Below are 14,398 nucleotides of genomic sequence, written 5' to 3'. Positions count from 1 at the left end.
AACTGAAAATTACAGGATAGCTTAAACTCCCATTTCCCACTATGCTTTTTTTTTTTTTCACATACCTTTGAGTACCATTGAATTGTGTCTTAGAAGAAAATGAAAATTTCAAAATACCTTCTCTACCCTTTTCCATTTTTTTCTAGGGCCTTCCTTCCCCCCATCTTTTTAGGGTGCAACAATGCAGAAAGGGGAGAGGAAAACTATACATAACCCCTTGCTTCTCCTCCAGTTCTTGATTAAGATATCCTCATAAGTAAGAAATATAATCTAGGTGACCATCCTTGATGTAGGGCCCGTGGCAGAATATAGCCTGAATAAATAGGCTGAGTCTGACCGAATGAACAGAGCCTCTAAACAGTGTTAACACTAAAGTCATGGAGCACAACACAGGTTACTTTTACGTTAAGGGTCGGCTGTCCCCGCAAAAGACACAGAACAGGATGTGTGAAACATTGCAAGTCTGTACCTTGTTGATGATGTGTATCACGCCATTTGTGGCTGCATTGTCGCTGTCAATGACAGATGCTCCTTCGATTGTGATATTCTGTAAATGCAAGCCACCATGGAAAGGTGAGTGTCCTTAGAGTCGTACATCCACGGACTGAAAGTGTTTCTGGGTTTTACACTTCTTGAGCAGTAGCAACTCTCACACTTTGGATTATGACCCAAAGCTAGAAATGTCCTTAATTGTGACATTGTGACACACTAGACATCATACACACACACACACATACACACACACACACACACACACGTATCAAAATGAAATGATACTTTCCTCTACTATTTGGGAGGCCCCAGAATACCAATTCTTGTCTTTTCTATTTCATTTGGAGAGTGTTGGTTGAGGCTCACCAAAGTGACCCTGCAGTTTGAAAAGCAGTGTAGACAGTGTTGTGTGGGTTGAATTGTGTCCTCAATATTCATACGTTGGAGTCCTAAACCTAGTACCTCAGAATGGGACCTATTTGGAAATAGGGTCTTTATAGAGGTAATCACATTAAAATGAGATCATCATGGTAGGTCTTAGTTCAATATGGCTGGTGTTCTTATAAGAAGAGGAAATTTGGACATAGCTGTACAGGGAGAACACTGTGTGAGCATGAAGAAGGCCATGTCGAAGCCAAGGAGAGAGGCTGGAACAGCTCCTTCCACAGCCCTTGGGAACAAATCTTGCTCACACCTCGATCTTGGACTTCTGGGCTCCAAAACCTTGAGACAAAATTCTCTGTTGTTTGAGCCACTCACTTTGTGGCGCGTGGTGAAAGCAGCCTTAGCAAACTAATGGGGACAGTAACCGACTTTCCTGATCAGCATCCAGCTACTTTTCAAGAGCATTAATTACCCCACCTACCCACCAACCCAGTCACCAACTAACCATGACACAACTGGGACTCCATTCTCTCTACTTTCCTTTCTTCTTCTCCTCACCATTACCCTTTATTTAAAATCCCTTCTGGGACCCTAGGTGCAGAAGGGGACTCGTCTCACCCTGAGCAGCTCCCAAGGTACATCAGCAGAATCCCTGAAATAAGCATTCCTGGCCACCTTGCACATCTCTTTTGGTTAAAGGGAGACATTTATATCAGACATAGGAACTCATTAAAAATGTGTCTCTGGTGATTAGTTCCTCCAGGTCAATGGTCCCAATTGATTTGTCTCAGAATGTATAGAACCTGCGATTAGCCTGCCCAGGATGGGTGTTCAATAAATGCTTGCTAAGAGAATCAGCTAAAACACTGAAGGAAGGGGTGCCTGGGTGGCTCAGGTGGTTAAATGTCTGACTTGGGCTCAGGTCATGATCTCTTGGTTCATGGGGTCAAGCCCCACATCAGGCTCTGTGCTGACAGCTTGGAACCTGGAACCTGCTTCAGATTCTGTGTCTCCCTCTCTCTCTACCCCTCCCTGCTCATGCTCTGTCTCTCTCTCTCTCAAAAATAAATAAACATAAAAAAAATTAAACACTTATGGAAAACAACACATTGATATATGTATGTAATGCACTGGAATTATTATAATATGAAAGAATCCATGGGCTATATGCAACTCTTTTTGGCTTTCTAAAAAGACTGATCTGATGAAGTACATACATTCTGGTAATTCTAGGCATAGACCCTTTTCACAGTGCTCACGCCGATGAGTAGGAAGGTAAAAATGTTTTAGAGCAGTAATTCTAAGACATTTTTGACTGTGGCCCATGGTCCACTGATGTGGCAGTTCCCACTTTCTAGCAGAATCATCATTTTCATCTTGTGCAGTTCACATAAAGAGCTATAAAACACTGCCCTATGCAGCAGGGCAGCCAGGCTTCCTGATGAAGACGGAATCTAAGTCCTGACACACGGCAGTAAGGGCCAGAGGGCAAGCTCTATGGGGCTCTGGCACTGCCCTAACTCCACGTAGAAGGTGCTCAACAGATATTTGTTGATCCACCCCGACCTAAAATACAATTTTAGCAATCTATAACGTCTCTAGTAGGTTACCAGTAATCAGCTTTTAGTTAACCATATACAAATAACCAAAGTTGTGAAATTGCATAACATTTACCCAGGACAATGGAAAGATTTGCCTTTGTGGATCAGTTTGTGGTCTGTTGGAAGGAGCCACATGGCCAACCAGTGGGTGGGTGGGGGTGCACATTTTATAGGATCACTACTACAGAGTAATGTGTGTGTGCACGCCTGTGTGTGTGTGTGTGTGTGTGTGTGTGTGTGTGTGCGTGTGTGTATGAATATATGTTGGCAGTTGTTGAAGCTAGGTGATGTCTACATGGAAGTTCTATTCTTGATCCATGTTTGCTCATGTTTGGACATTTCCACAACACAGAAATTGTTAAGAGGGCAGCATGAACACAGATGACACATCTCCACTAAACAGACAAATCACAACATTCTCTTACCCCATCTGCCTTTGCCAGGTGAAGGAAGTTGCCCTGCAAAGACGTTGCCAGCATGTCAGAAGGTGACAGAGCCCACAGATCTGCCACTCTGTACGTGCCTAGTAGCACATGGTATCTGAAACGACAGTCCATAATGGCTACAGTGAAGGATCCATGCATGAGGCAGTATCATTGAGTAGTTAAGAAAATAGGTTCTGGAGCCAGAACCTCTTCCCCTGCAATTATCAGACATGAAACCTTGGGTTAGTTACTTAATCACCCTTGCCTCAGTTTGCACATCTCTAAAATAGGTCTAATTTTAATGCCCATCTCATAGGGTTGCTGGGAGGATGAACTGAGTTACATCTAAGGCAGTTAGCACAGAGTTGGCTGTCAATAACGTTAACTGTTATCATCCTGGGGTAGGAGAGTTCTGGAACATTTGAGTTTCACGGATCTCAAGGACCACGTGACCTCCCTCCACTGAACTTCCTTCACACTGATGCTAATAAGATATCGTGAAGAATTAAATACATAATACCTACTTTATTAGGGCTGGAATATTGCTCTTGGACAACCAAAAGGCTTTTTCATCTTGGTCCATGTTCTCAATAGCTTGCGGGGAGGGCACGAGGACAGTGAGGTTTGAGGCGGCTGACAGCATAGCTTGTAGAGAAGCATTCTGAATCATAAAAGGGAAGGAAAGTAGGCCTGATTCACATTAGAGGACAGACAGGGCTGGCTGAATGCTTGGCAGAGATGAAAACTTCCCATGCGAAGTAATTTCAGGGATACTGGAAAGGTCTTAGGGACCCCTTTCCCAAATCCATCCCACCCACTGGCTGGTGCCCCCTATGCTCTTATGAGATGCATTCTTCTGATTTAAATTGTGAGTTTTGTCAAAAGGCACATTTTCTTGATCCTCCAGTCAGACTTTGAGTCATGATCAGTCATTTACCCTTTAGTCTAAACAAAGAATCAGAGCACCGTCTTGCTGATCATGTGTGTGTGGGTGTGTGTGTGCACATGTATGTGCGGAGAACCTTGGGAACCCTTGGATGCCCTTGGAATAAGGATGGTGGGAAGGTTATGGGAAGCATTTCAGCATGGGGGACACACTGGAGGCCTGAAATCAAACTTAACCTACTTTTCGTTCTTCCCTAGAGCCAGTTCTGGGTAGAAGTGGTGCGCTTAGGTTTAACAGCTGTTCCCAGGAAAAACAAACAAAAAGCCTTCATTTGTAGCGTTCCCTGATTGCTGTGGTGTGTACCCTCCCACCATGGCTGATTTAAAGTATTGAAAGTAGGGTTGGGGAGGATGTGTTCTTGTGTATTGTGATGAGCTAGGTCCACTTCACCACCGGGCAAGCTTACGCATGTGGGGTTAGTCTACATGGAAATCATCATTGTACAATAGGATTCTCAGTCCCTGCCCTTCCATGTGGTGGGGGCAGAGAGGCCCTACACAGTAAGGAGCCATCCCGGAGTGGATTACCTATCTTGGCACGTGTCTTCTCAAAGGGAATAAAACACTGGTTGTGAAGGGACCTTGGTCCATCCATGCAAAGATGAGAGAGATTCAGACAACTGGTACCGTGGGGATTGGATTCTGCATTATAGAACTTTCCGGGGGAGAAGAAAAAGCTCCTCTAGGCATGTTGGGCTGACAGCTAAGTGCACATGGATTACCCCAGATTGTAACTATGAATACCAAATCCAACTCGGTGAATTGCAATAATGATATGCTGACTTTTCACAAAGACCTCTTGATGCGAGAAGCTATATGTATACATTTGAATTGGTTGAAAAGTTGACCCCTCCGGCTTAACCTAGACCAGAAGTTTTTAGCCCTGGTTGCGTGCTAGAATCACCCGGGAAGCTCTTACAATGCATGATGCCCAGGGTAAACCTCTGGCCAATCGAATCAGAGGGTGTGCAGGTGGGAGCCTCGGCATGGTTATTCAAAGTGATCCTAAAGTGCAGTCAGCGTGGAGATCCACCGCTCTGGACGACTGCCTTCCTTCCTTCCTACCAGCTCCCCTCCTTTCGGTTTTCTGTTCCATGCATTCCAAATTTCTAAAATTATGTACATTTCCTACATTCCAACAAAGGTACTCACATTTATCCACTGGTTAAATATAGCTGCCGCAGAGAGAAATGACAACTCCTTATTCATGTCGTGCAAACGAGGGAGGGAGAGATGAGAGAGAACACGAGAAAAGGAACAATGAATGAGAAGCATAACCACAGTGCGTGTCTGAGTAGCACGCACTTAGCCTTCCTATGGCTGGGCTCATTTGTGTTTCCAGCATGAATGGGAGCCCCAGCTGGTTGAATTTCCACGTTTCCAGAGCTGCGCGTTTCTTTCACGCTTAGTGGCTCCATTACCCTCTATATTTGAGGCAAAGAAGGAATTCCAGAAACTTCAGACAGAACAACCACCTGAAGTTCTTCCAAATTGGAATTGAGTTGTTAAGAACATGGCACCCAACCTCATGGAGGGCCACAGGGCTCAATGGCAGCCCTCTTTCAGAGCCAACCTTGAGTAGTGGCTTGGGAGGCAGGGCCCAACCACCCCGGTTTTCACTCTGGTTTGGTCATTTCCTAATTGCTTAGGCAAGTTACTTAGTCTCTCTGGGCCTCAATTTTCTTGTCTATAAGATGGAGATAAGATAGGTTGATGTGAAATTTGGAGGACTTAAGGTTTTAAAGTGCTTAGAATAGAAGCTGTGATGCGGGCCATGCTCCGTCTTAGCCACTCCTACTTTGCATTTCTCTACCGTGGAATGTGTTAATGAACATGTATACTGAACCGCTGCGGTGGGCACCAGGTTGGAGTGAAGGGAGGGTAAAAGACACAAAAAGGAAAAGATGACTTCTGCCCTCACACAACTTTTACTTGTTTGGGGGAAGTTAAGACTTTGAAGGCAGTGCCATTAGATCAGGCCATTAGATCACATGTGCAGGTGTGGTAGGGTAAACTCTGGCCCTTGAGTTGAAAAAGACCAGGTTCATTTCCTGAGTCTGCCCTTTACTACCAGTGCGATCTTGGGCAAGTCACTTAACCTCTCTGAGAACTCAGGTGTCTCGTCTGAAAAATGAATATGATGATGCCTTGCTGCTGGGGTTATGAATATCACATGCATCCGTGTAGGGGACAGCATTTTAAAACTATTAAACACCATGAAAATGGCCACAATGGTTATCATATGCAAATATGCACAGAGGCAATAAATCTTAGAGTTGTCTCCACTCCTTTTTGAAAGTAGCTGAGGTTATTAAATGAGTTAGTAAATACCTATCAGATAGCGAATTAGTAAACTGACAAGGGCAAGAGTTGAGATGCATGAGTGATCTCCTGAGGGGGCTGCTCCAAGGGAGAGGGGGTGCAGGTGGGACATGAGTTGATGGCAGGAAGACGGGGAGAGGAGGCCAGGGTCTGTGGGAGAGGCGAGTGGAGCAGGTAACCGGATGGCTGGGCTAAGTGAGTGGAGTCCGCGTAGAGATGCCCGGAGCGCCGGGCTAAGGGTTTGGACCTCATCTTGCTTTCTGTTGAGGAGAGGGCATTGTGAAAGCAGAGTGTTGGGGCTTAGGTTTTAGGACGCGAGGCTCATGGGCAGTGAGAAATGTTGGGTCACCCCTCCATGATCTGGGTGTCAGGAGCTCCTGGCCCGACAGGGTGAGTAGAAGGAAGAGCGTAAAGTGAAGGGTGGGCAGGACCCTGAAGAGGCAGGAAGGCCGAGGGCCAGATGGGCCATCAGCCCAGGGGAACGTGGGCTGGGGCGAGGCTTGGGTGGGAAGGGGGCACAGCCCTGAGGACTGTGGGCCGGGTGGTTTCAGCAGAGAGGAGGGGCAGGAAGCAAAGTGCAGCAAGTTGAACAAAATGAAGTGAGAACATTTATCGATTTATTTCTCATTCAACAACTCTTTGTAAACACTGGGAGCGAAGTAGGAGACAAGACAAAGATCTGCCCTCAAGCGTTCACAGTCCTGAGGTTGGGGAGACAGACCACGTCTGAGCCAGGACAATTTGGTGTGATGTGCACGGCCCTCTCCCTGAGTACTCGGCCCTGACGGCTAAGTGCCTGAGCCGGGCGCTTACACAGCCTCGGGCTGGATCCCCCACTCTGCCGCTGAGGCCCGCGGGCAGGTTAGCTTAGATTGTCTTCTAGAGAGCTAGCAGGGTCAGTTAGCTGCTCATTAGGGAAGTTTGCAAACGGGAAGAGGTAGGACACCAAGAAAGGAAGTCCCCCTGCTTGGTGCATAGAAGGTACCAAACAAAAGCGAGCCCTCAGCAGCCTATAGGCTTGTGACCCACAGAACACATATGCCATCTGCAAGAAGCAACTTGCTTCGTAGGGAATTTCCTGGAGCAAATGATTGGCAGAGCACTGTAAAGGCATCCTAGCGAAGAGTTTTGTTTAGTTTCTAAAAGACTTTTGTCTTTATTATTCTGCACAAGAGCTTGTCTTGCTCACTTACCACGGCTGCATTTCCATAGCACAGAAGGCCATCTCCGTCATAGCCCTCTTGGCAAACACAGCTCCAGACGCCAGAAGAAGTAAACTGACAGGTTGCCTGAAAAAGGAAGAGAAAAGAAAGAATTGGCATTCCTCACAAAAGATTTGCCTCGAGTTACATCCGTGAGCCCTCTGGCTCCATCTAAGGTGGGAACGTGCAGCTCTGGGGTTGGAAGATGTTGGGAGTGACCCACAGACCCTGCTCTGTAGCAATGAAAGGTTCCTGTCTACACATTGGTGCCTCGCCGCTGGGCTATGAATGTCACATGCATCCATATAGGGGACAGCATTTTAAAATTGTCAAACACCATGAAAATGGCAACAACAGTTATCACATGCAAATGTGCCCAGAGGCAATAAACGTTAATCACAATTACATTCTGCCCTTTCATCCCGCTCAGATTGAGCCTATGAAAGCCCAGGACACCACGTGAATTTGAATTTCAGATCAACAAATACGTTTTAGTGTAAGTATGTCCCGTGTAATGTTTGGGGCACACTGGTGCTGAAGAAGGATTCACTGAAATTCAAACTTCGCCGGGGGCAAAGGGGCTCTGAAATTCAAACTTTGCTGGCTGTCCTGTACTGATTTTATCTGGAATCTCTATGTTTCTTCCTCCAGGCTTTGGAAGGAAGTGAAAGTAGCAATAACTTCCCATGTTTGGATTGTCAGGACTTGGTTGGGCTTAAAGGTAGCAAGAATGTTGGATCTCCTTCAGATTTATGAAGGGCTCACATGATTCTTGAGAAATAGATACTGTGGGGGCATCTCTCCCATCTTTCTTCTTTAACAACTACTCTGCCCCTACCCTGGCAACCATGTTCCCAATATGTCGTCACCCTCCCTGGCCATCATTGACTGGCTCATATGTGGACACGTGGACTCCTCTGGGTTGGTCAGATCCTTTCTTCTTTGGGAGTGGAGGGTGACGTTGATCTAAGAAAAGGGAGCTGTGTACCCCCAAGATGCAAAGAGAAACATTAAAAGTTGGGAGAGAGGGAGAGAGAGAGAGAGAGAGAAAGAGACAAAGAGAAAACAGATGCACAGAGAAAAGCAACATGAGAGATCATATAGTCTCAGAGGATTAGAGGAAGAGGCTGCTTTGACCTTGCTGTCTTCAGGTTTTGATTCTGGGTCCTTGGGAAGTCTGCTTGTATTTCCTGCCATGGTGCTACCCTAGGGTACTCCCTGCAAATTCCTCTTTTGCGTAAGTTCATTTGTGTGGATTCTGCTCCTGGCCTTCAAAAGCACTGTGACCAAGGTGCAATCTTCATTGGTTCCGATGTCAGGTGCATAATGATGCTCTTCTGCAAGCCTGTTCTTCCATAATTTAGACACAAGACACACTCTACCCTTGAATGGGCATTGTCACCAATAATTTGTGGTAAACTCTGTTATGACATTCGAAATGGGAGTCCAGTTATCTTGTTGGTTCAGAATCGCTGGATTTAGCAGATAAAAAATTACCAAGTTGAAGATGAACTTTGGAGAGGGTATGAATAATTTTTGGTATAAATTTGTCCTACACAATCTTTGGAACATACTTGTGCTGCAGAATTTTTATTTATTTCAAATTCTGATTTCACTGGGGACCCTGTGTTACATGTTGGTTCTTCCAACCCTTGGGTTGGGGCGAAATTTGTAAGAACTACTCTCATTTTGCTTGGGGACTCTCTTCAGGGGGAGAAAAGATTTTGTTCATTAGTAGGTCCAAATAAGAAGTAATCTAGCTTTCTTTCTTTCTCAGGTAACTTATTTTCTTTTTAAACTTAAAAAAAATTTTTATTTATTTTTGAGAGAGAGAGAGAGAGAGGAACAGAGCGTGAGCAGGGGAAGGGCAGAGAGAGAGGGAGACACAGAATCCGAAGCAGGCTCCAGGCACCGAGCTGGTAGCGCAGAGCCCGACACGGGCTCAAGCCCATGAACTGCGAGATCATGACCTGAGCCAAAGTCAGATGCTTAACCGACTGAACCATCCAGGAGCCCCAGCTTTTTTCTTGTTAAGGTAAGGCTAAAGAAAAATGAAGTAACTCACCAGTGGATGACATTTCCCAGTTTGTTCCAAGCACGAAGTGATTTCTTCGCAATCAATCCCATTGCCTCGAAATCCTTCCTTGCATTCACACTCATTCTGTAATTCCAAGAACAAAGGGGAGATGTGAAAACAACTGCCTTTCATGCCTTGCCATCATGTGGCCTGAAAACCGAACCACGGAAATCGTAGCTGCTTGGCCCTCTGAGAAAACAGAATGAGTGTCTTTCATTTGTTACACTTCCAATTCCAGAGCGGCTGGTCTGCACATTCTACGTTACATTTCCCAGTCTGATTGTTTCTTGCTACTTCCTTTTTAAATTCATCATCCTAGAAGGGCCATACGTGATATAAGACAGCCCATTAAGTTGTGGGAAGAAATGAATAGAATTTCTACTTATGAATTTTTATCTTTAACAATATAACTATTATTTGCTATGTGTGCACTATAAGGTAAATATGTGTAACTTAGATGCAAGTATATGTGGACAGTAGCACCTAAATACGTCTTTACGTGATAGGGCAAGACTTTGTAAACGTGGGTGTTTAATCTCCTCCATTTAGTATTGGGGTAGCACCTTCTCGCACCCCTACCCAGACATATTAAGCCAAATATGGTTTGTCTTTTTATTTGTTTATTTTAAAGTTTTAAAAATTTATTTTGGGAGAGAGAGAAAGAGAGAGAACCAATGGGGAAGGGGCAGAAAAGGGAGGGGTACAGAGGATCCGAAGCAGGCTCTGTGCTGACAGCAGAGAGCTGGACGCGGAGCTCAAACTCACAAACTGTGAGATCATGACCTGAGCTGAGATCAAGAGTTGGACGCTTAACCGACTGAGTTACCCAGATGCCCCATGGTTTGTCTTTTAAAATAAATATTCATGGTAATTAGGATTTGTGCCTACTTGGAATATCTGTTTTCAAGCCAACTAGTAACTACTGTGGGCATCCTAAATATGGTCTATTTTATTTCTTACATGGCAATATAAAAAGACCTTTCTCTTCCTCCATTTCCCACATCAGGATGCCTTTAAAATTTGTCCACAGAAAGAAAGAGTAGAGAGGGGATAGATACTAATATGGGTGGAGCTGGGTATTCCTCATCATCCCCAATTCATACGTTAAAATCTTGACCCCAGTACCCCAGAATGTAACCTTACTTGGAAATAGGATTGTTATTATATAGTTAGTTAAGATGAGGTCACACTGGATGTGGGTAGGTCCTAATCCAATTAGACTGGTGTCCTCATACAAAGGTGGGATTTGGACACAGACAGGCACACAGGGAGAACGCATGTGAAGACGAAGGCAGAGGTCAGGATGATGCACATATAAGCCAAGGAATGCAAAGATGGCCAGCAAACTAGCCAGAGCTAGGAGAGACGCACAGAACAGATTCTTCTTCACAGACCTTTGAAGGAACCAAACCGGCCTGCCCACAGCTTGACCTTGGACCTCTAGTCTGCAGAATTGTGAGACAGTACCTTTTTGTTGTTCTATGCCACCCACCTAGAGATACTTTGTCACAGCATCCTTAGCAAGCTGATAAAGATACCAAGACATTTTTTTTTTCTTTCTCAGATGCAATCTGGTAATTCAGGTGAGTCAAAATGAATGCAATTGCTTGCCAAATGCTTGGTGAGATGTAAGACAGCGGGGAGCTCTTCCAAGGAATAGGACTTTCCATGGCTATAATCACAGTACAGTCGTCATCACCTCTCCAGAGCTGACTGGTCCTAAGCAGTAGCTTTCTCTGCTTCAGTCTCCCTTACATGAGGTTAAGTGAGAGTGATTGACAGATTGTAGAGTTCTACTGAAACTTGTACGGTCAGGTGGTGACTAGGAGTGGGGCTCTGGAGTCTGACTGGGTGTGAATCTCGCACCATGATTTATTTTCTATGTCATGTGAGCAAATTATTTAGCATCTCTGTGCCTCAATTTCCTCTTTTGTAAGATGGAATAACGCCGGTACCTATGTTACAACAAAAGCAAAAATATGCAAGTGGGACTACATCAAACTAAAAAGCTTCTACATAGCAAAGGAGCCCATCAATAAAATGAAATCACAATCTACTAAATGGGAAAAGATATTTGCAAATTATGTATCTAATAAGTGGTTAATATCCAAAATATACCAAGAACTCATACAATGCAGTAACAGAACAGTAAACAATTCTATTTAAAAATGGGCAGAAGATCTGGATAGACATTTTTCCAACAAAGATACTCAGATGGCCAACAGACACATGAAAAGATGCCCAACATCACTAGTCATCAGGGAAATGCAAATCAAAACCACAATGAGATGTCACCTCACACCCTTTAGGAGGCCTATCACCAAAGAGACAAGAGATAACAAGTATTGGCAAGGATGTGGAGAAAGGGGAACCCATGCACTCTTGGTGGGAATGTAAACTGGTGCAGCCACTATGGAAAACAGTACGGTGGTTCCTCAAAATATGAACACTAGAGCTACTATACCTTCAAGCAATTTCATTTCTGAATATTTATCCAAATTTGAAAAGATATCTGCAGTCTCATGTTCATGGCAGCATCATTTATAAAAGCCAAGATATGGAAGCAACTCAAGTATCCATTGATAAATGGAAAAAGAAGATGTGAGATATCTATATCTATATCTATATCTATATCTATATCTATATCTATATCTATCTATATCTCTATATAAATATTACTCAGCCATAAAAAAGAATGAGATCTTGCCATTTACAGCAACATAGATGGACCTCAAGGGCATTGTGCTAAGTGAAGTAAATCAGACAGAGAAAGACAAATACCATATGATCTCACTTACATACAGAATCTTAAAAAAAAAAAAAAAAAGTACCCACGTCATAGGTTTGTTGTGACCATTAACCCATTCTCCCCTACTACAAAGGATTAGAAAGCTGCAGTAAGTTCCAGCCAAAGTGCTTCTGTGTCTAGTGGGGAGAAGTCACTGCAGGAGTCCTGCTCCTCTAGGCTCTCTAGTATGTGGCACCTACCTGCCCGGGGCCCACATACAAACAGGTTGCATTGACGTGGCAGCCACCGGTGCCGGGCAACAGGCAGTTGTTGATCTCCGAGCAGTCTCTGCCGTCCCCGGTCCATCCCTGCTGGCACACGCATGTGTGGGTCCCCGGGCCGGTTTTGATGCATTCTGCCTGCAGGAGGAAAAGAAGCAAAATCTCTGCAACCTCAGAGCCCCATGATCCCAAAAGCCAAAAAAAGGAGGTACATTCTAGAAACGCATGTTTGCATGGAGTGCAATAGAAACAATTATTTCTGTATGCACTGTATCCTATATGCACATTTGCACTGAGATCCACAGAAAAAGTGAGATGATTTAAGGAACAGAATTGCTTGTTGTTGGCCAGCCAATGACCATCACCATGAACATCGCTGTCATTTATTGAGCCAGGGACTGTTGTTAGTGTTTGGCTGGTATAAGCCATCATCTTGAGGAAGGTACTGTTATTGTCTCTGTGTTACAGGTAAGGAAAGTAGGCTTAGAGGAGGTAAGTAACTTGCCTCTGGTCACACAGCTACAAAACTTCACAAACCCAGGTCTCTATAATGCTGAAGACCAAGCTCTTAACCATGGTACCAAGTCCAGACCTGTCGGGATGACCACCTTAGGAGGCTGAAAGGCAGCACGGAGAGGAGAAAGGTGCTAGGTATGTTGTTGAGTGGGCGGGACTAGCCCAAGGGGCATCTGGTGGGGGTGGGGCAAGGCATTAACATTGAATTTCACCCTCAGAGCCAAGAGAAGTTACTGAAGGGGTTTCAGCATGGGAGAAACTCGATCTGATCCACCTCAAGTCACTGTGGCTGTGGGTGGGCCATGAATACTTGGTGGGTGGGCCAGAGAGGTTCTAAACTGTGGGTAAGGAATGGAGGTGACTCCGGCCTGGTGGTGGTAATCAAAAGGTGTTCTGAAGGCAGCGGTGGGCTTGGGCTATACCTCTGGGCTATATCCAATAATAGAATTTAGTTTCTATTATTGTCCCCAAACCTCAGTTTCTTCATCAGTATAATGGGGATAAGAACATCTGCCCCGTTGGGCTGGCGGGGAGGGAAGAGCAAATGAGATCAGGTGCACTCGTCTCTTGTAAGCTGTAATATTTGAATCAGTAGTTTAGTACTAACAATCTCCAATATCTGATCCTCAGGCTGTGCTTTTAAGAGCCCAAAGACCCGCGCTCCTGTGGTCCTGGGACGTCCCTTGCACATGTGGATTTAGGAATGGAAGCTCACAGAAATCACCAGCACCGTCTTCAAAGCTTCAGGAATCCAGCAAATCTGCTAACACGAAAAGCCATCAGACACCGCTCTTTCTGGTAAGGCCTTCCGTCAGGATTTCCTAAAACACCAGGCCGCTTGGAAATGAAGACCAACACTCACATTGTGGCTGCAGCCCCCCGGGGTGAATCCTGCGCAAGGGTCCGTCTCTGAACAGAGGCTTCCGTCCCCTTCGTATCCTGCTTTGCAAACACAGCTGCGAAAGAAGAGTGAGTGCACACATTCAGCCCCAGACGTGGAAGTAGTCACTGCCCAGGAGAAAGCCGGCCAGCCAGGGCTGAACCAGTTCCTGGCCAGGCGCTTGACAGTTTGCCCTCGTGGAGGGAGCCAGTGTAGTCAGGTGGTCACGGGCACTTCGGGGGGTCTGCAGTCAGACCTGGGAAGCCAGGCCCCATCTCATAGCAGTCGTGTGACCCTGGACGAGTCCCTTAACCTCTGGGAGACTGTTTCCTCCTCGGGAACGAGAGTCTAAAATCTCGCTCCCAGAGCTGTGGAGATGAGATCAGCAGGTGCTGCCTTTAGCAGGGCACCTGTAACACGCTTGCTTCTCGTGAGGCCCCGCGTCTGGCAGCTTTCCTGCTTCCACAGGGCTGGAATCTGCCTCTAGCTTAGCCTCTGTGGTTCTGCAGAGAACAACTCCCGTCCCTTCTATGCAATAGTTTTTA

The 14,398-nt window shown here is 45.4% G+C and overlaps 1 protein-coding gene across 1 annotated transcript in view; it reads right to left on the bottom strand.

Moving 5' to 3' along the window:
- STAB2 (stabilin 2) overlaps window positions 1-14,398 on the bottom strand; it is a 165,803-nt gene that overhangs the window by 70,700 nt on the left and 80,705 nt on the right. The window contains exons 24-31 of the mRNA XM_043562355.1: window positions 13,836-13,929; window positions 12,437-12,595; window positions 9,437-9,532; window positions 7,363-7,458; window positions 5,000-5,047; window positions 3,427-3,563; window positions 2,903-3,017; window positions 470-547 (exon numbers count right to left, since the gene is read on the bottom strand). Of these exons, the coding sequence (XP_043418290.1) occupies window positions 470-547; window positions 2,903-3,017; window positions 3,427-3,563; window positions 5,000-5,047; window positions 7,363-7,458; window positions 9,437-9,532; window positions 12,437-12,595; window positions 13,836-13,929 (823 nt within the window). The remainder of the gene's footprint in view (window positions 1-469; window positions 548-2,902; window positions 3,018-3,426; window positions 3,564-4,999; window positions 5,048-7,362; window positions 7,459-9,436; window positions 9,533-12,436; window positions 12,596-13,835; window positions 13,930-14,398) is intronic.

The sequence above is a fragment of the Prionailurus bengalensis genome, chromosome B4 (assembly GCF_016509475.1).
Source record: "Prionailurus bengalensis isolate Pbe53 chromosome B4, Fcat_Pben_1.1_paternal_pri, whole genome shotgun sequence".
Lineage (NCBI taxonomy): Eukaryota > Metazoa > Chordata > Mammalia > Carnivora > Felidae > Prionailurus > Prionailurus bengalensis.
Note: the sequence above shows the minus strand (reverse complement) of the source record. Positions and strands in the feature narration are given on the sequence as shown.